Source organism: Protopterus annectens, chromosome 14.part0, assembly GCF_019279795.1.
Source record: "Protopterus annectens isolate FY-2018-M chromosome 14.part0, PAN1.0, whole genome shotgun sequence".
Classification (NCBI taxonomy): domain Eukaryota; kingdom Metazoa; phylum Chordata; order Ceratodontiformes; family Protopteridae; genus Protopterus; species Protopterus annectens.
The window spans coordinates 889,774,652-889,797,354 of record NC_056748.1 but is presented as its reverse complement, the minus strand read 5'-3'; the positions used below and the strand labels follow the sequence as shown (position 1 = coordinate 889,797,354).

At 36.4% G+C, this 22,703-nt stretch overlaps 1 protein-coding gene across 4 annotated transcripts in view; it reads left to right on the top strand.

Moving 5' to 3' along the window:
• LOC122789323 (collagen alpha-1(XII) chain-like) overlaps window positions 1-22,703 on the top strand; it is a 1,412,827-nt gene that overhangs the window by 963,433 nt on the left and 426,691 nt on the right. For 3 of the 4 annotated variants that reach the window (XM_044056685.1, XM_044056682.1, XM_044056681.1), the window contains exons 4-5: window positions 3,673-3,951; window positions 12,371-12,649. In XM_044056685.1, coding sequence (XP_043912620.1) covers window positions 3,673-3,951; window positions 12,371-12,649 — 558 coding nt within the window. The remainder of the gene's footprint in view (window positions 1-3,672; window positions 3,952-12,370; window positions 12,650-22,703) is intronic. The other variant, XM_044056683.1, reaches the window with a different exon arrangement.

Genomic DNA, 22,703 nt, shown 5'->3' with positions numbered 1-22,703 from the left:
TCAGCTTAGTGAGTGTGGAATCTCTGTTTCTGATTATAGAGCCCCTGATTACTAAAACAAGTAAGCAATAATCTATGACTGGGTGTGAGTATATCAGGATTTACCCATGGTTGGAGTGGTTTGATCTCCTGAGTGACTAAACAAAGCCAACCGTGGGTAACTCCTGTTATACTGACACCCAGGAATGGATTATTGCTATTATACAATGACATTATTTAAGAAAAAATTTGCTTACCTTTCTTAAATAATGTCTTTGTATTAGAGTGCTGAAGTGTTCCTGTGCATTTATTCTTTGTTACTGATGCACTGAGCAAGCTTGTAGGACTTATATCCCCACGCTTGCACAGTAAATCAGTGTAGTGTAGTGTAGGAGAAGCAATGGAGAAAAGAGAATCTCAGTTGCTGTTTTAGTTTTTTTTCTGTCAATATTTTACAAGGAACAGCACAGAAACAGGAGGAAAATCAAGTATGTTTTTGTGTCTTTATTTTTAAGAACATACCTGATTTTTCTTTTATTTTGTGCTGTTCTCAGCATATTCCAATAGAAAGTGCAGACACTCAATGGTACTTCAGCGGCCAGACTTTATTCTGTTGGTATATGCTCAGTTTACAACAGGCATGCCCATTTTTGAATACAAATGAGCCATCATTGCATAATTTTATTTATAGACTGATTTGGTGCAATGGACTTGAGAAGATGTGACTTTCAGAAATTGTTTGTTGAAGGAGTGTTTGAGAGTAATGTGATGTTAGATTTATGCTGAGATTTAGTCTTAATGAATCTAGGAGCCTTTGACAAGAATGTTTTTTGCAGCCTTAATGTAAGATATTTTAGTTTTAGTGTGACTTGGTGTAGAATGTGATGAAAGAGTGTGTTGTTCATAGTCCATGTTTTTCCATTAGAGAGATGCCTTCATATCTGTTAAATATTTGCATCTCTCGCAGACAGAAGTGTTATTATTCTGTAAGAGGTGAACATGAGGCAGTTACTATGCTGCCTGAGGATACCAAGGGTATGAGGCTGGCAATGAGGGAAAACAAGTAGGTTGACCTTCTGCTTTTAGTTCAAAGACTCTGCAAAACATTTAGAAATTACACTGATTTGCTATATAAATGTAATAGAGATAGTTACTTGGGTTATGCTATATTATTGAAGGATGTAACAGTGTAGCTTTTAATATAGATGAATTATAATTATGTGAATTTTCTTATGGAGGGTTACATGACTTAAGTCAAAGTAACTATACATACTAGGGTCACATAGGTTTAGTGAGCAACTGTAAATGGGAGAAATGTGCTGCAGGTGTGTGTTAGTAACTGCCACTATGGGCAACACAGAGCAGTTATGGCAACTCAGAATAATGTAGAGCAACTACAGTCTTCCTTGAAGCAACTTAGAACTGATACATGCCTCACAGAGGCTGCCAGCAATCACGTTTGTGAACATAGCTTGCAGTGCAGCTTGTCATACAACTGACAGCAGCTCTGATTATTAGTAGTGATACTGATTGATAGGGTTTGGGAGACGGAGGAGGTAGGATAACAGATATCTGTCAAGGTCCCCCCATCTATACATTGCACATTACCATGGAACTGTGCTCAGCATTGCACTAAAGTGTCTGTTCAAATACACAGGAAAACAGCAAGAAAGGGCTCTTAAAAGCACTCCAACCAATAGCAACACACTGGGAGTAACCTAATAGCAAACACACACATAGAACTTGTCCAGACTACCTTCTTCTGCCACCAGAAAAAAGCCAAAATCTGATTACAAGCAGGATCATGAAAAGCTGGAACAAACAGTATACACTTAATCATTGTACTCAAAGGTAATCAATGGCAAATACATGTAGCAATTTCAAACAGTTTTAAGCACTTTGGGCAATAAAGAAGTAAAGTAGTAAAATTATGCACTAGGAAATTAAACTGCCATAAAATAACAACAAAATTAATTCACTTTATCCAGAAAGCACTGAAATAAATGTATAAAGTTACTTAGCCAAGATGGACTCAGCTGTAAAGTGCAGAGGTAAAATCTTTTTTTTCAGATCACAGATTTGTAGTTTCTTGTTCAGTGGGCAGCAGCTCTTTAATTACTACATGACTATACACAGTTTTAATAAATCATTTCTTCCTACCCTTTTTAATTGCAAAAAAGAAAAAATACAACTTCAAGATGGACAGTGTTTAGAAATACTATAGCTAAATACATATATGTATATATATATATATATATATATATATATATATATATATATATATATATATTGTTTTCATAGTATGGATTCATTAATATTCTTTCAATCAATTTCATTCAATCTTAGTTTATGTGAATGATAAAAGCACACAAATATATATGTATTTAGTTCTTGTCATATGATTTAATTGTATTTTTATTGTGTATATTTTTAAATTGAAGAACAGGATGTGATGTCAGTATATTTCCCTTGAGAGGGCATTTAAGTGATCTGTAATTAATTGATTTTTTGTCTGAAGAAGTTCATTAGCAAAGGGCGAATGAAAGTGCTTACAATAAATCTTTTTCAGTGGAATTGCTGCAATATGTTTTTCTTTTTTTTTTTTTTTTTTTGTGAAAAATCTTTTTTTTTTCTTTTTGAGCAAAGATTCAATAAACATAACACTGATATTTGAAAGGTAACAATATGAACAGGATTACATTGATGAGAGTAACATTTCTGAAAAGAAACAAAACTATTTACACATATGCCAAATCTCCATTGTTAAGCAAAGATACTAACATCAAACTAGAATCTGATCAAAAAGGGATTTCCAAAATTCAGTAAAGTGGGCATGAGATTTCTATGTAAAGGTTAAATATTTATGAGCTAGTAGGTGTTTGATAGCTAGATGTTTGAAACCCTCCCAGGTGAGTGATGCTCTAGCCTTCCAATGTAGTGTAATGTATTTAAGTAATGAGACTAGTGTTACTAATATACATGTTTGTAGTTTAATTAGGCCAGTAGGGGGTGCAACCTGTTTTTTTTAAATGTGGCAAGAAGGCCTTCTCCACTATTGATCTCAAAATCTGGGAATCACATCCTGTAGCACAAATAAACAAATCCACCTTGCACAAGGTTACATTTTGAGGTAAAAGTCTTACCTTTGTAAAGATGTTAATCACTATTGTCATTCAGAGATAAACTTAACTAAAACACTTTATTACTAACCACATTGGCATGTGTTATTAAGACAGTCCACCAAATATGATGGTGAAACTAAATGCACAGATTTGTTAATCAATATTATGAAAACATATTTTTAGCCATTAACAAACCTGAAGTGGTTATTTACAGGAATGAGACTTCTGAAATTCTGTACTCTGCACTTTTTATGCATGCTCACATGATGTTACTGTTAATAAGTCATTATAATTTGTCTGCTTTATTCATTATATTGTTTTAAGTAACTCAGTCATAACTGAAAAATATCCTTTGTAATCCAGTCTGCAAGCCTGAAAAATAGATAAATGTAACAACACAAGCAGGACTCCAGTTTATCCAACACATGTTGAAAAGACTGGATACATGGTTCTAATTTATTATTGCTGTTTCAATGACAGTGATGTAGCAGTGTGCAACCACCATTAAATGCATGTAACTAGCATTTGTGATTATTTAAATGTTGCTGATTCCAGCTTTTTTTTCTTTCTAGAGCTGATCGTTCCTAAAAGCCTCAGTGCTTATGATATTACATCATCAGGCTTCAAAATACAGTGGTCCCCACTCTTTTCTACTTACCCTGGGTCTTATGTACTTGAATACTACTCTGTTACAGATCCCCAGATGAAGTACACCCAGAAATTATCGGGAGATCAGACTTCCCTTAAAGTGAGCAATCTCTATCCTGGGACATCCTATGAAGTAACACTCATCCCAAAATCTGATGTAGTATTTATAACACCACAGAAAATAACTGTGACTACTTTGAAAGGTAAGACAATATTATTTAAACATTGCCAAAGTGAATATGTTCAATATTTTTGATTGTTATGATTGCATTTAGCACCTCCCAGGTGTTAAGACTGTGCAGATTCTGTTGTCAGGTTTTGTAGGAAACAGAAAGATGGAAGGCAAAACTCATGTATGAAGAATTTCAGGGTATTTCACAGAGTTGTATGCTCATGTAAAGGAAGGGAACAGTTATCAGCAGACATCAGAATGTATGTATGAATTAGTAGTTTTCTGGTATGTGACATAATAAAGATACAACCATGGTGGCACCTGTCCAGTAACACAGCTTCTTGTGCACTTTCATTGACATCCAGCTGATGAAAGGCTGTGCTGCAATCCAACATACAGGTGCTGCATAATGGCCTATTACAGTGTTCAGTGCTTCTTTACAGAATTTGCAAGTAGATAGGACAGTGTTCTGCCATGGACATTCTAGTCCTACAAATGGACCTTTGAGCCAAGAATTTCTCATATTGGATAAGTTTGCATGTTCCAGTGTCATTTAGGACTGCGTTGTCCAGAGTTCATCTGATTCAGTCGTGAAGAGATCTGAGTGAAGGTTAGCTTCCAGACTTAAAATGGTCCACTCTGTCATAAACAATGCTAAATTATACCAAAGGTAATGGTAATATTTTAGTCTGGTCAAAAGCAAAAGAAATCTGTAGCAAGATGGATTCATTCATTGTCTTGGCTGTCCTTGCCACTGGTTTTAGAACTCCAGTTTTACAAGGGACTTTTTTCCTGAAACCAAAGCTTTAGGTATAACTTTTAGAAATGGCTGCAACACATAGCTAATTCATAATCTTTAGAACTAAAACTTCTGAGTTATTACAATAAACAAAAACAAATGAAGGGGAAAAAGAAGGGGAAAAGGATGAATATATATTATTTTAAGGTAAAACTACATGTAAAGTTCTAGCCCTTAATGTTAATAGTTTGAAAACTGAGGATAGAATAATATGAATTCTGGAATGATGAAATAAGCAGAAATGTGATATTATTATTTTAGAAGATATCAGATTCTTATCACAAGTTGAAAGATAGCAAATAGAAGTACGGTGAGAAAAAAATGTGATTTGGAATTTTGGGCATGAGGCTTGTTCAGGTATTCTTATTTTATATAAAGACACAATTAAAGTGTTAGATGTTACGTTTATTACAACAGGTAGAACACAGTTCTTGATGTAAGATGGAGCAATCAGTTTATTAGAATTGTTGCTATTTATGCATATGTATTCAAGAAAGAGAGAGAAGAAATGTTTAGGAACATTATTTGATATGTAGAAATTAATATGTAGATTATTGTAATAGGGGATTTTAATTGTAAGTTGGGACAGCCCAAAACGAAAGCGTATGATGTTAAGTTAGTATGGGGTATTATTAAATATGGGCAGTTAAGAATTTGGAATAAAAAGGCACGGACCTATAAAAGATGAGAAAAGTGAAGGAAAATAGGTTATTTTTTGGTATAAAAATGCTTATTAATATCAGAAGGAGGTGTTTTGATGACAGTTTTTTTTTCAGATCATAGGGCAGTTTGGATTGTGATAAAAGGAAATTCTGAATGTATGAAATTGGGTAATGGTTTAAAAAGATTAAATGAGGTGAAATGGGATGACAGGAAAATAGGACAAGATGAAATTATGGATAGATCATGTGGGTATGAGAGAGCTTTATAAGAACTGGTCAGAGTGGTGGCTAAGATTTAAACAGAAGTATAAATGATGTTATGTGATATAAGAAAAAGAAAAGATACGTATGAATAAAATATACTCTAAAAAGTTAAGTAATGATGTTATTAACTGTATGGAGGGGAACAATGATTTTTTTTATTTTTATGAGAGAGCAAGAGTTGTATGAGGTGAATCAGAAGAAAATAGATTTCTTATTGTATCAGCAAAGGTATTTTTGCAAAGAAAAAAAGAAGAGATTGCACCACAACTAAGTAAAATAATTAAAGAGAATAACAGTGTTATGACAGAATTTAAGGATTCTATAGTTAATATAGATAACACACAATTTAACATTTTGGAAATGGTAGAAAAATATAATAAAAATTAAATATAAAATAATAAAAATAATTAAAAATATATTGACTATTTGAAGGGCAGAGGATACAAAATAGTAAAAAGTGGAAAGTGTATTCATTGTCTGATAAAGACAATAAAGATCTAAAAAGAAAAATTAATATAGAATAACTAGATCAAGTTTTGCAAGTACTGAATTTAGATTTGGATGGTAGACCAGATGGAATACAATATACGATGTACAAGGACATGACAATGAATAAAAACAAAGTGTTTATAAGAGTATTAAGTGAATAGTTAGATAAAGGGTTTTATGTATAAAGAATTGTGCAAGGGTGTGATTAGATTTATATAGAAAAAAGGTGATAAACGAGAGTTACAGAACTGGAAACCAGTAGTATTAAATAATATGGATTACAAATTCTTTATGAAAATTTTACACAATGGGATGGAGGAGAAACTAAGTAAAGTTGAAAAGGGGAGTGTATATGGTATAAAAGGGAACATGATCCTGGATTTATTACTGATAATTAGGGAAGTAGTAGATGACATATTGTATAGAAATGTAAATGCAAAATTAATAGTAGGGGATTTAAGTAGAGCTTTTGATTTAATTCATAATTTAGTGTTACTGGAGATATTTCAAGTTTATAATATAAGTGAAAAGATAAAACGTTTGTATTACAGCTTATAGGTACAATATAGTTAAAGCTTTAGTAAACGGGTGGCTTAGTAAAGATATACAGCTTGAGAAATGGATTAGACATGGTTGTCCATTTAGTAGTATATTATTTATATTAGAGATGAATGTGATATCTATACATATAAATAGAGAGATGGAACTGATGAGTTATATTATGAGCAGTGTGATAAAATATTTACAGGAAACTATTCACATCATAGATTTTTTGATAAATAAAGAAAAAAGTCAAGGATTATGATCTAAAGAGTTGATTGAAGGGATTAAATTTAATATGAGAAAGGTAAAAATTCTAGGAATAGGGTTTGGAAAGCAAGATATTATAGATACAGTATGGAAAGAAAAAATAGAGGAAATGAGAACTACATGTCTATTTTGGAAATCTTTTAGACAGTCTTCTCAAAAAAGCTGTTTTAATTAGCTATATTCTGTTAGCTAGAATTGCATATTTAGCAGGTGGTTATAATTTACTGTTGATTTTTAAAAAAGAAGTATATAATATTATTTTTTTTTTCATTTATTTGTGGATCTAGGTTAAATCCAATGAAAAGGGGGGTTTATATGTGCATAAAGAAAAAGGAGGTTTAGGGTTAATAAATCTGATACTTTATATTTTATCTTTGAATTTGCATAGAGTAATGAAATGTTTAAAGGAGAATGATGATTCCACTTTAAAAGTGATATGAAGTCTAAAGAATGAAATGGAATGGTTAAACTTTTATAGTTTAAAAATAAGGAAATGTTATTGTAATAAATAATTAGAGAACTACCATGATAAACTTATATTGTGTAAGATGAGTGTTAAAAAATGGAAAAGGGGAGAAAAGTGCAGTACAATAATATTATGGAAATGTATTTTGAAATATATCCATGTAAAGGGTTACATACAAAAATAAGGAGTTTCATACAAGCAAGAATAGTAAAATGCAAAAAAAATAATAGCATGCCAATTTTTTTATGGAGACTAATGATACAAAGACTACCAGTGAAGGTGAATATGCCTTATAAAAGTAAGAAAGATAGAATTTGTATTGTGGGGAATTCAACAATAATGAACATTTTTTTAGGATACAAAAGGGATTCAATGACATGGAAAAATATGTTAGATTCAAATTATGTGGAGGGATTTACATAAATAGCAGTATATATATATGGATATGTTTGAATTCAGATGTTATTATAATAAAAGTAGAAATTATGCTAATAAAATTGATAGACTTTTTGTATTATATGGATAATATGGAATCAAAGGGTGAAGGAGGTTATGTTTAATGAAAAGTGGGATTTGGATATGCTGTTAAAAATAAGGTTTTGGGCTCTATAAGTTGGAGTGGGGGTCAGAAAGTGATTATTGTGTTTGCATAATTTTTTTGAGAAAATGTAAAAGAAAAATGTACATATCATTTATAGTGTATATATTGTAAATATGTATATATAGGGTCAATAAGCATGTATATTTTAATAAAGGACCCATACTCTTTCTAAGGTTGATCAATGAATCTAAGATACAGGCTGTGAGCAGAGATGAGCTGGAGAAGGTGAATAAAACCCTGCAATTTGACAGTGCACTCCTTCTCAAGGAATCAGACATTCTGAGAGGCCATAGCTGCTGTATTACCCTGACAGCAATACACTGTGAAGACAGATCCATACAATCTCATAGCCTTACCTTTAGTGCAGTGGAAGGTGCAATATGATGCTTCATTGGATATTAGTATTCTCTCCAGCCTGAATAATTTACAGTACTTTTTGATTTGTTCTAGTCTGTTCTTTCTGTGATTTTTTTATTTTCTTTTTCAGAAACATTTCCATTGATTTTAGAAAAGCTGATGGACATAGAAGTGGTGTGTACATTTATAGGAAGGGTTACAGTTTCAGATTTCTAAATTGTTTATTTATTTTATGTTTTTATTTATCCGTTGTTAACCATGTTAGTCCCATTATGTTAGTAGCATCTTTTCAGGGGAGACCTGAGGTAGTATTTATACTACAAGCCGAAATTTGACCAGGGCATCGGGGACCTTCCCCTGCTCTTCATTGTTGCGAGTGACCCATTTTGGAGGAGCACTTCCTGTTTCCATTCCAGTGGTTCAGAGGCAGCTTGAAGAAAACAGAGAGGCAGATGGAGAGAGAAGGAGATGATGGAGTGGGGAAAGACATGAAGGAGAAAGCAAATATCGAGACCGGAGAATGTGTGCAGGATTCTGAGGAAATGTTTCAAAGAAACCTGTTTGATGGAGATGAGGCAGCAAATGATGGATATATAATTATAACCCTCCAGTTGTGAGGGTTGTGGGATGATTTACTTAAAGATATATTGGTGCAGAGTGAGCCAGAAAATGATGGAGATGTTTCCTGAGGGAACATTATAGAGAAGATACAAAATGAGGATGTAGAGACAATCCCGAATAATAGTGATCAGATGGAATACAAAACATATGCAGAAAAAAGTAAAAGAAGGCAAAAGTGGAGTAGCAGAAAAGAAAGTAGAAGAAAATGAAAAAAAAAATGTGCTAAGGATTTAAAGTAAAGAAGACACAGAAATAGGCATGTATGAAGTGCAGGACAATTTAATAGCTTATTTGAATGTAAAAACACATGAGGTAAGAGCATTTATTCTTAGTAACAAAGAAACATTTTGTGACAGTATATTTGAGACTGTTTTATCAATGGAAATTTTTCTTGAAGAAAAAGGAATTCAGAAAGACGGTAACCCGGGGTATCTTTATGTGATAAAAGCATTTAACAGGAAACAAAAAAGAAAATGCATGCACAAATTTGAACAGAGGTAGAAAGGGAGAATTTGAAAGAACATTTGAAAGCTTTATGTAAAAAATGTACTGGAGGTTGCAAAAGCTTATGACAAAAGGGGTTTATAGACTGGTGTCTGAGATTGTAATATTGTATTAAAAATTGAAAGAGAAAAAATTATACATATATCAAGCATGATAAATATGGAGGGGAATAGGGGTATTGTAAAATATTGGGGACAACCCAAAACATGCCTTTTGTTTTGTTCTGTTTTGTTTTGTTTTTCTTATTGATTTTTTTTTGTGGACACTTAGTACATTTGATAAGTCACTGTGACAAAAGAAAATGTTATATTTGTGGGAAATGGGATATGAATTAAAATGTTATACATGTCAAAAATGGACATTTATGGATGGAGTGAAAATATGAAAATAAGAGTACGGAAAAAGAAAAAGAGAAGGAAATGAACAAAGAGAAAAAATAGAAATAGTAGAAAAAGAGAAAAATTAGATGAGAAAAAATAATAAAGAGGACATAGAAGAAGGTTATGAAATAAGTGATGAAAAAGTTACAAAATTGGGAGGTAGTACAAGGAAAAATAATTATATTGGTAAAAGGGTTTAAAAGGCTAACAAAAATTAAAGGGATAAGTACAAAAGAAAAAAGAAAGGAAATGGATGAAAAAGAACATTTATAGCTAACAACTGGTGCTTGGTATGATGGTTAAGGTGTTTAACTTCTAGACACAAGGTACAGTGTTTGATTTTTGCTTTGGGGAACAAATTGGATAGACTTAGAATGGCCTATTAAGAAAGCTAGCCTAGTAATTAGCTATAAACTTATGAAACCATGAATTTAAGGAAAAGAAAAAATAAAAGTTTTAGAGTGCTTTCTGTAAATGTGAATAGTATGAAGAATATAGTAAGCAGAAAAGGAATTATAAAGTGATGTAATACATGTGATGTATATGTAATTTTATTAGAAGATACAAGATGTTTAACAAATGAAGAAAGATTACAAACAGAGAAACTATGGGGCAGTATTTGGGAAATGAAAGATGTTCTGGAAAAGCCATATTCTGTAGAAATACAGTAAAGCTATTAAATGTAACTTTAGCAAAAATGGGAATATTAACCATTGTAGATTTAAAATGGAAACATCAAGTATACAGAATTATAACATATCCTTATACTATCAGATTTTAGACTATGTAGTGATAAATATGAATGTTATAATAACAGCAGATGGGGTTCAGGCGCCTAGGCAGTGAGACATTTCCCTGTGGTACATTTGACTGGGGACACATACATGAGTGACATGAGCTGCAGGAGAAATATGGTTGTTTGCAAATTCCCTGTGGGCAAAAGAGAAGCACACACTGCCATGCTCACAGCTTTAATAGTATGGTAAGCAGAAAAGGTATGGTGTTGTAAGTATTGTACATGTTGTACTATATTACTTACTTATATAACTACAACATGTAGAAGTGTGCTAAGGACTGTAGTCAGAGGTAGGCTGCTCAGTGCATTTTTTTTATCACATTTATGCTAATGTAGGTGAAGTGGTCCACACACACAGGGGAAGTGGTCCACACACAAACTGCACTGCTGCATGCCACTGCACTGCATTTACTTTTACTGCCACTGACATCTGGCCAGCCTGCTGCCGATGCCTGTTGTATGCCCTGTTGTGTCATGTTTGTTTTCCTGTGGACCATGTTTTCTTATTAAGTACAGAGCATGTACATATGTGAGCATGGCAGTGTAGCAGTGGCTTGCCCACAGGGAATTTGCAAACATTGCAGCTGAGCCATAGCCCACTGTCACCCCAGTCATGTCACCCAGGTCAAATGTAAAAAATCAAAAGGAAAACCTACAGCAGATGTTAATTGTGATTTAAGAGGCAAGTGTAAAAAGAAAGTAAATGATATAAGAAAAATGTTAGAAGTTATAAGATGTGGTAAGGTAAAACAAAAATTTAAGGACATACAGAAGGAGTTCATATAGAATTGAAATAGATTGTGTTATAGTATCAGAAGGCTTAGTTATAGGAGAAGGGGAGGTAGTTAAAACAGGATTTTCTGAACATCTTGCAATATGGCTAGAGATGAAGAAAAAAGAGGAGTATATAAAAATAGGCAAAATAATTAAAAGGATAAATGAGAAAGCATGGAATGAAGAAGGAAAGATATTAGTAATACAGTTATGGAAAGATCATATTACTATGAGAACATTTAAAACTTGGTCTGAATGGTAGATGATGTTTAAGGAAAAATATAAAAATGTTTTTACAGTGGAATATGATGTGAGAAAAACTAGAAAGAAAATTATAAAAGAAGATATAACAATGCAATGGAAGATTTTGAACATAATGATAGAATTTGATTTCACAAAGAAAAAGAATTACATTTAGGAAATCAAGAAAAAAATACAAGAATTGTTATATAAGCAAAGATGTTATTAAGACAGTCAAAATATGATGGTGAAACTAAATGCACAGATTTGTAAATCAATATTATAAAAATATATTTTTATCCGTTAAACCTGAAGTGGTTATTTGCAGGAATGACACTTCTGAAATTTTGAACTCTGCATTTTTTATGCATGCTCACATATTAGTCTTAATAAGTCATTATAATTTGTCTGCTTTCCACATTATATTAAGTAACTCGGTCATAACTGCAAAATGGCCTTTAGAATTCAATCTGCCACCCTGAAAAATAGATAAAAGTAACAAAGCAAGCAGGACTCCAGCTTATGTAATAGATGTTGAACAGACTGGAGAGGTCACATGGTTCTAATTTATTTCTCTTTCATTTGCAGAGATATAGTAGCATGCAGCTGCCATTAAATAATGGAGCTAGGACTAATGTTTATTCAAAGGTTGTTGATTCCATCTTTATTATTTTCCTTTTTTTCCAGAGGTGATCGTTCCTAAAAGCCTCAGAGCTTACAATATTACATCAAGTGGCTTTCGATTACAGTGGTCACCACTCTTTTCCACTGATGCTGGGTATTATGTACTTGAATACTACCCTACCACAGATCGCCAGAGGAAGTACACCCAGAAATTATCAGGAGATCAAACTTCCCTTGAAGTGAGCAATCTCTATCCTGGGACATCCTATGAAGTGACACTGATCCCACACTCTAATGTAGTATTTATACCAGAACAGAAAATAACCGTGACTACTTTGAAAGGTAAGACACTACTATTCAAACATTCTACTAAAAATCTAATAAAGCACAGAAACACAACCAAGAGCATAAAATCCATGTGATTTAAAGAAGTAGGTAAGTGTTTTCACACAATAAAATAGTGCTTTATGGTCTGAAGAAGCACTATTTTATTGTGTGAAAGCGTTTACCTACTTCATTAAATCATGTGTATTTTATGCTCTTGGTCGTGTTTCTGTGCTTTATTACATTTTTAGTATTTTTCTGGTTTGATAGCAGTTTATTCCTTGGAGGTTTTCTTTCGACTTACTATTTAAACATTGCCAAAGTGAATACGTTCAGTATTTTTGATGTTTATCATTGCATTTAGCCCCTCCCAGGTGGTAAGTCTGTGCAGATTCTGTTGTCAGGTTTTATAAGAAACAGAAAGATGGAAGGCAAAACCCATGTATTCAGAATTTCAGGGTATTTCACAGAGTTGTATTTTGTATACTGCTTGTGTGAAGGAAGGAGAGAACCTATGTGTGCATTATTAGTTTTCAGGTAAGACCATAGTGGCAGCTGACCAATAACACAGCTTCTTGTGCACTTTCACTGACATCCAGCTGATTGATAAAACATTGTGCTGCAAAATACAGGTGCTGTGTAATGGCCTATTACACTGTTCAGTGCTTCTTTGCACAGTTTACAAGTAGAGGGGACAATGTTCTGCCATGCACATTCTAATCCTAGAAATGGACTCTCTCCTTGGGCTGAGAATTTTTTCATAGTTGAGAGGTTTGCATGTTCCTGTGATATTCAGGACTGTCTTTTCCAGAATTCTTCTGATTCACTTATGAAGAAACTGAGTGAAGATAAGCTTCCAGATTTAAAAAGATCCACTCTATCATCAACAGCGCTAAATCATACCGAAGTTCATGGTAATATTTCAGTGTGGTGAAAAGCAGAAGAAGTCTATAGCAAGATGGAATCGTTCATTGTCTTGACTGTCCTTGACATTGGTTTTAGAACTCCAGTTTTACAAGGACTTTTTTCTGAAACCAAAGCTTTACATATAACTTTAGAAAGATAGCTGCAACATGTAGCTAATTCACAAACTTTAGATCTAATACTTCGGAATTATTACAATAAACAAAAACTTTCACACCAATCTTCCACAAGTCCAAATTAAGACGATGTAAAACATTAACACAAACATTAGAGCATTTTTCTTACTGCATCAGTGACCTTTTGCAAAAAAATGGATTGTATACAAGATGTCACGCCTGAGCTGCTACTCAGAATGAAATAACATCAGAGACAAGGCTGATAGTTTCATCTCCTGTAGGTAGAAACCCACTTAAAGAATTCACATTCATGATGTCAGCTGTTACTTTCAGTAAAAGCCTTTTAACCTTTTTTTTGTCTCAAACTGTGCAAGAATCAGGAAACCATTGTAATCACTGCATATGCCTGAAGCTAACAGTGATGCCAAAGCTGGCTGCAAACCATACTTAACAACATGCTAACCAGCACCTAACAAGACAAGGTAATTTCTGGGTGATATGAGTGCTAGAACTAGATATGCTCTGGATTTGTGGAATGGCATCATCTTGGTTGGTGAATATCTGTCAACGGTCCAGATTTTCATAGAATGTTCAGATTTTACCCTCATGTTTTTGGTCTGTTCCTCATAAAATTTGTGGTTTTCTGACAAATCACTGAGGATTGAGCTCAGTAAATACTGACAGACATTTGAGTTTCAAACAGACTTCATCTCCTTCTGAAAATACATGTTAATATAAATCGTCTTATTCTAGCAACTTTCTAAGTTTATAAGAGCAATATTTAAAATCTGTCCTTATATTTGTGCCTTTGTCCTCCCATTATTTTAGACTTTGTCCAGATTTCTTGCTGTAAGTTATAATGAGGAAGCAGAAAGAAATTTCTTTGTTCGTGTTCTGCTCCTGAACCAGAATGGAGATTGTGTCTTGATACCTGAAAAATACCATCTTCAGCTACAGTGAGAAGTATAAGACCAGCTGAAGATATCCTTGATCATGGCTCTGTCACCTTTCTGACTACAGGACTATTACAGCATATAACCAAAATAATGTCCATATCACATGGACAGTCCAAGGAGTTAGTTTGTGTTGATAAATTTTTTTCTACCTAATTTCTGTACTACACTTGCATCTCATGATAAACTGGGATATAGCTAAGCTATCAAACTCTGCTATCACTTCAGCATGTGCTTAAGCATAGGCTCTGTCACATGTAATAACCCTGACAAATCTGACAAAAAATTATACTAAGAATAGAACATCTGACCTTGTGGGAGTGAGCTGAGAGTTGAAGCTGTTCATCAAATCACTGCTGTTGAAATGAATGTTTTTACTAAAGTTACTTGCTAAAAGCTATCTTTGGAGCCTGTAACCTATTTTTAAGAACTGGAGACAAGCTAAAGATAGATTCTATGATAAAGTTTTATTCTTTTGGATATTTTACACAGATTTTATTATATTAATGTGCCCAGGGAAATGTTATTGAGCAGTGTGAGTGTAACGTGAATCAGGTAGCAAAGAAATGGAGCATACCCTATGATATACATTTAGCTGAAATAATGAAAGATGGGCTTTTACGTGATTTACATGTGATAACAATTCATTTGAGCTGAAAAAGCATCTCCAGAGTTTGATAACTGAGCTACTAACTTGGGGAAAGTAGTTCCCATTAAAAGATACTTCTACCGCTATTGTACTAAGTTATTTATCCAATAGGTGTTCCCATTAATAGACCATCTAACTCCCTCCTGATAGCTCACCTTAACATCCTCAGCATTAACAATAAAAATGCCCACCTACATGCACTATTAGAGGTGCACTCATTTAACATTCTCTGTATTACAGAAACATGGCTAAAACCCACTACTCTGGACCAGGAGATTACCCCTCCTAGATGTAATATCCTAAGATATGACCGCAAAATTAAAAAGGGTGGAGGAGTAGCCATTTTGTATAAACCTGAACTCCAATTGTCACCCTTCAATGTGCCGCTGCCCTCAGATACTAATGCAGAAACCCTTACTGCCAAGCTACAAATCAATAACTCCAAATGTATCTATCTAATTTGCACATATCTCCCTCCTGGAAATAATATTAATACACTTGAAAACATACTTAGATGTTCATCGTGTTACCCTGCTGCAGTCATCACACTTGGGTTATCCTGCCGTCAGGCGGTCCCGCAGTCGGCCCAAATTCCAAAGTCTTGGTCCGGCGTCTGTTGCTGTCGCTTTCTCCCTGATGTCAGTGCACCAGGGGTATATAAGAGGCATCCGACGCCATTTTCTTCAGTCTTTCTTGCCGCACGGTGCCCGAAGCAGAAGCAGTTCGCAAGTGCCGGTCGGCGGACACCTGAGATTTTCAATTTGAATTTCAGTCCGAAGTCTTCAATAAAGCTAAGTACCCCATTGGGGAACATTTTCTTGCCTCAGTCCGATGTCAGAAAAAGTTAATAATTGCATTTCTTGTGGGAAGCAAATACCTCATAAGGACTTCCATTCCTATCGTTTCCTTGCCTAGGCCCAGACCACGACGTCACAGGTTGTCGGTTTTGTGCTAGGTTTAATAAATGAACTATCAAACGCCGCTTTGACTTTGCACGGCATTACTTTGGTAGGAAATTTAATTATATCATGCCGTCGGAGCAGCCGACGACCACTACTCATAAAAAATGCAAGGATAAGGACAGGCAGCCTAGGAATAAGCCAGACACCAAGGCCTTAGCTGGGCCTTTCGCCGGTTCTCCAGTTTTCAATGAGGCACCTACGCAGCCCCTGACGACCACAGAGCTGGAACCCCAGACAGCTGCGGATTCCCATGCAGAGTCTACTAGGCCGATGCAGCCTTCTACCGACACCGGAGCAGAACTAGACACCAGTGCAATGGAAACACCTTCGGTTTCTGAAGGTGTCTTCAGACCGACTACACTCACCATTAAATCTTATGCTAAACTTAAAACTCCTTTAAAACCTAAGAAAATTGTACATCAGTCTACAGTTCAAAGCCCCATGCCTAAGAAACAGATGCTTAAGATGGCTGAAGATTTGATTACCCTTATCAGGGGTTTCCATCCTCCCCCTGATAAAAGACCAAGACAAGAGGAGGATTATGCATCCTCTGACCAGGTTTCTCTCTCCTCAGATTCTTGTGAGGAACAGGATTACACTTTTCCACCTTATGAAGATTCTGATGCTGAAGACTCTTTTCCCTCAGCATCTCCCCCTGAAGACTACTCCTTTGGGGAAACTTTACATACCATGAGGGAACATTTCCACTGGGAAGGCCAGGATTACTCAGATTCTAAGAAAAGGCTCTGATAGTTCCTTTTACTACCCCAGCACAGACCTCTTGCTATCCCTCCTGTTCTGGATATTGTGGATGATGTTTACTTGGAGTCTAGTTTAAATCCAGATTCTCTTCCTCCTGCTCCAGCCAAACCAGGCAGATACTACAGAGTATCTGACTCACATAAATTCCTTTATAAAAGCCCTGTAGCTGACCCAGAAACTATTTCCCAGGGTCCTAAGGGAGAAAAAGCTTCAATGGCTAAAATTCCTGTGCCCTCTGAAAGGGAATCCAGAGCCCAAGATAGATGGGGCAAGAAAATGTACACCTCAGCTACTCTGGCTATGAGAGCATTAAATTGCCAGTTTCACATGTTGAAATATCAACAATTTCTAATATCTCAGTTAAAACAAAAAATGAGCACACATTCAGAACTGCCTGATTTCAAAGAAATGCAGGATCTGTTGCATGCAGCTGAACAGATGGGCAAACATACTTTACAATGTGGATTTGACTCATTGGAAGCTTCTTGTAGAGCAGCTGTTACTGGCTCTGTCATACGTAGGCATGCTTGGTTAAAAGAACAAACCCTCCCTGACCATGTTAAAGCAAAATTATTGGATGCACCTTTACAACAGGATGTATTATTTGGTGTCAAAGCAGAAGAGGTTTTAAAGAAAATGGAGGATAAGGCAAAGTCTATGCAAATGGTCAAGGATTTTTTGCAGGTACAACCCCCTCGATTCAGCAGAAATTGGCCAACAAAAAATTGGTCCTTTCCAGCTTCAGACAGATCACAGAGGGGTAAATACAGATGCCCAAGGGGCAGAGGTCAGTCACAGGGCCCTTACAAACCTCACCAATGGGGTTCTGCTACCCAGAAAGGAGGAGAAGACAGGCCCCAAGCTAGCAGAAGACAATCACAATGACTCTGTCCTCAAACTACCAAGCAATTCTCTCCTGGCAACTCCCTTGGGAGGAAAACTAGCATTTTTTGCAGACAACTGGCACATCATCACAAAAGACAGATGGGTTCTAAACATTGTCTCTCAAGGATACAGATTCCACTTTCATACCTTACCAGGGAACAAGGGAATGCCAAACCTGCCAACAAATCAATGGGCAGAGGCACAAAAACAAATTACAGCTCTCATGAACATGAGAGCCACTCAACAGGTACCTACACAGGAGCAAGGACACGGATTTTACTCAAGACTCTTCCTAGTCCCAAGAAAGGACAAGGCATGGTGACCCATTCTGGATCTTTCAATTCTGAACACCTATCTGCAAGTACCAAAATTCAAGATGCTAACACTACAGCAGCTTCTTCCCATGCTGGGCAAGAATGCTTGGCTAGTCACTTTGGACCTCAAGGAGGCATACCTGCATGTCCTTATCAGACAAAATTGCAGAAGATACCTCCGCTTCATTGCAGGTTCAAAGCATTACCAATTCTCTGCACTGCCCTTTGGCTTATCTACTGCACCCAGGGTCTTCACAAAATGCCTAACACCAGTAATTGCATACTGCAGACAAAGAGGAATTCAAATATACCCATACCTGGACGACTGCCTTATTCAAGCAGAAAGCAAAGACATTCTTTTAAAGCATCTGGCATTTGTCAAACACCTTCTAAGTTGCCTAGGGTACACAGTAAACAAAAAGAAATCAAAACTAGTGCCCTCACAAAACATAATATTCCTGGGTGCCAGCTTGAATACAATGGCCCAGATAGCTTATCTCATGCCAGACAAGCAGCGATAACTGTTTCAATAGTTCAAAATAATGGCAACAAAGGCCCAACTCCCTGCAAGAAAAATTCTGCAGGCCTTGGGATTCATGGCATCTTGCATACTACTAATACCATTTGCAAAAATGCATATGAGGAAATTACAATGGTACCTGAAAAGTGTATGGACTCAGCACAGCCACAGCTTGGAAACAATGATACCACTCATTCCCTGCCTTCAACAGAAGTTTCTATGGTGGGCACAGGCATGTCACCTCAACAAGGGTCAGCCTTTCGCCTTACCCTCAACCAGGCAAACTATGACAACAGATGCATCGGACTATGCCTGGGGAGCACACATGGCAGGGCAGTACATTCAGGGCAAATGGACTACAGATCAGAGGCATCTGCATATCAATCAAAAAGAAATGCTAGCAGTACAGAATGCCCTAACAGCTTTCAAGGACCTTCTACACCCAGAACAACTACTAATAAAGACGGACAATACCACAGTCATGTGGTACATAAACAAGCAAGGGGGCACACATTCCTACCCTCTATGCAGGCAAGCAATGACCTTGTGGAGCAATGCACTGTCTTACCAGGTTCAATTACAAGCACAATTCCTGCCAGGACAGAAAAACACATTGGCAGACGACCTAAGCAGAAACATCATGGATCCACAAGAATGGAAACTAGATCCACAAGTATTTGCAATGATAGCTCAAAAATGGGGATGCCCAGATATAGATCTGTTTGCAAGCCCCCACAACCACCAACTTCAAAAATTTTGCACAAGGACCTTCCATCCACTAGCTAGGAAAGTGGATGCCCTCTCATTCAGTTGGAAAACATTAACAGTGTATGCCTTCCCTCCACTACCTCTTCTAGTGAAGGTACTGCTGAAAGTCAGATTAGAGAGACCACAAATGATACTTGTTGCACCAGACTGGCCATGCCAGCACTGGTACCCAATTTTAAGGAACATGGCCCACGGCCCACCATGGATTTTGCCACAAATTCTACACCTGCTCACCCAGCGAGATCATCAGATTCTACACAGCCAGCTCAAGACTTTAAACCTAGCTGCATGGCAAATTACCTGAACAACCAGCCAACACCTTTATCCAAAGCTGTTATGGGTGTCATTGTGGAGGCCAGGAGACCCAGCACCAGGAAAACCTATTCAGACAAATGGAAAAGATTTTGTGCCTGGACCCAGGCTAAAGGAACTAAACCCCCTTGATCCAAACATCCCTCAGATTCTACAATATTTAACTGAGATGTTACACAAAGGACTTTCCTTTTCATCTATTAAGATTCACGCCTCAGCAATTTCAGCTCATTACAGCACGGATCCTCCTTTATTCTCACATCCACTCCTGAGACAGTTCCTCAGAGGGGCTAAGAACTTAAGACCGCCAAGGAGAGCTCCAACACCTACTTGGGATCTCAACTTTGTTTTGGAAAAGCTTACACTTCCGCCCTTTGAACCATCCTTTTCTGCTGATTTAAAATGTCTTTCATGGAAAACTGCCCTACTAATTGCAATAACCTCAGCTAGAAGAATCTCAGAGCTACAGGCACTAATGGCAGTGGAGCCTTTCATCATTTTTCATCAAGACAGAGTCTCTCTATGAACAAATCCTTCCTTTATGCCAAAGGTGGTATCCAGTGTGGCCCTAAACCAAACCATTCATTTGCCCACCTTCTTCCCAAATCCCCAGAACCAAGGAGAAAGACTCCTGCACTCTTTGGACATTCACAGGCAACTATTTTACTACTTGGATAAAACTAAGGCTTTCAGAAAAACTGACCAGCTTTTTGTAGCCTTTGCTACAGGATCACAAGGAAAAGCTATCTCAAAACAGACCATTTCAAAATGGATAGGGCATTGCATACGTTTCTGTTACACACATCATGGGAAACCAGTACCTGCTAACATTAGGTCCCACTCCACCAGGGCTACAGCTACATCAGCAGCCTTTCTCAGGGGAGTGCCAACCAAGGATATTCTGGAAGCTGCAACTTGGAGTTCAGTGCACACCTTCACCAAACACTATCACTTACCTCTATACACTAAGACTAGAGCTGGTTTTGCCACTGCAGTTTTGCAGGGCTTACTAGCTTCTTCTAACCCTGTCTGACTCCACCTCGCATCCTTAGCTTTGAGATTCAACCCAAGTGTGATGACTGCAGCAGGGTAACACGATGAACATAGTACAGTTTTGTACCTACCATAAATGTAGATGTTCGAGTGTTCACCCTGCTGCAGTCCAGGTTACCCTCCCTCCATCCACTCTGAACTAGCTGAACTTATCTCTACTACTCTATCCTATACTACCTCTGTGGTGTATTTGCTTGTGCCTAAGGGTTTTGTTTTTATTTTTATATAGCTATATCTATATACACACACATATATATATATATATATATATATATATATATATATATATATATATATATTTTGCCTACCTATTGGGGGCACCTGACATCTGGGGCAAAAAAAACTGAATAAAATTGCATTGGATGCCTCTTATATACCCCTGGCACACTGACGTCAGGGAGGAAGCGACAGCAACCGACGCCGGACCAAGACTTTGGAATTCAGGCTGACTGCGGGACTGCCTGACGGAAGGATAACCCAAGTGTGATGACTGCAGCAGGGTGAACACTCGAACATCTACATTTATGGTAGGTACAAAACTGTTCTTTGCCTATCTACCCACCTACCTCAGGAAACCATTGTATTAGGAGACTTTAATATAGACTGGGCAACCTGTAGTTCCCCTAATCCTACCAATCACATAAATCTTCACAGTTTCCCACAGATAATAACCACCCTTACTAGAATTCATAAGCCAAGCAACAAGGAAACCACCCTAGACTGGATCCTTCTCAACAGCCATCTTGATACTTATAAACCAGGAACCCTTCCCGACGATATCAGTGACCATATGTTAACCTATATCATTAAACAAAAAATTCACAGCCCTAATACAAATAATTTTAAATCCTGCCGCTACAAAAAAATTTTTAATCCAGTTTCCAAAACGAACTGAAAGCATGTGACTGGTCACCTATGTCTCATCTTCAACTTGATGAAGCAGTGACCTACTTTAATACTAGATTCTTTCAAATCCTAGATTACCACGCCCCCATTTGCTCTTCCCAAATAAGAACTAAAATTGCCCCCTGGCTTACAAAACATACTAGGCAAAATATCCTCCTCAGAAATAAAATTTGGGCCAAATGGAGAGCTTCCAAAAGTCCATCAGATCACCTTTACTTTAAACAATTAAGAAATGCCACCAAGAAAGACATTCTCAGAGACAAAAAAGACTATTACCTTCACCTTCAACAAACCCACCAACAAAAACCATAAAATTTCTGGACAGGCATTAACAAACTTCTTAAACCAGAGCACTCTAAATCTCCTGCCCCTTCAGGATTCAACCATAATAACTGTAACCAGATACCTGATGCTTTTAATAACTATTGTACAGAAGCCATTCTAACCCTAGCTAATACTTTGCCACCCATCACCACTCCGCCATTAAATACCAATAATGCTCTAACTCCAACCTTTCATATTCAACCTGTACCCACATCCCTCATTAGCAACCTCCTTCAAAAACTTAAACCTTGCACCCCTTCTGCTGACTGTCTTCCAGCAGAATTCCTGCAAATTGCAGCTAAAGAAATTGCCTATCCCATCTCCATCCTAATAAATAGAACAATTTTTAGAAAGCAAAATACCTTCCATATGGAAAGTATCTCACATCATCCCTCTACACAAAGGTGGATCACCTACCAAGATCTCCAACCTTTGGCCTATCGCCTTACTCTCTCCAGTAGCTAAAATAATGGAAAAGTGTATACACAAACAACTACTTGCCGACCTTCTCCATAACAGTTTACTTGCCGACTGCCAGCATGGTTTTAGGCCATTCCATAGCACAACAACTGCCCTGCTATCCTTTTCTGACTACATAAACAAAAATTGTAACAATAATACTTT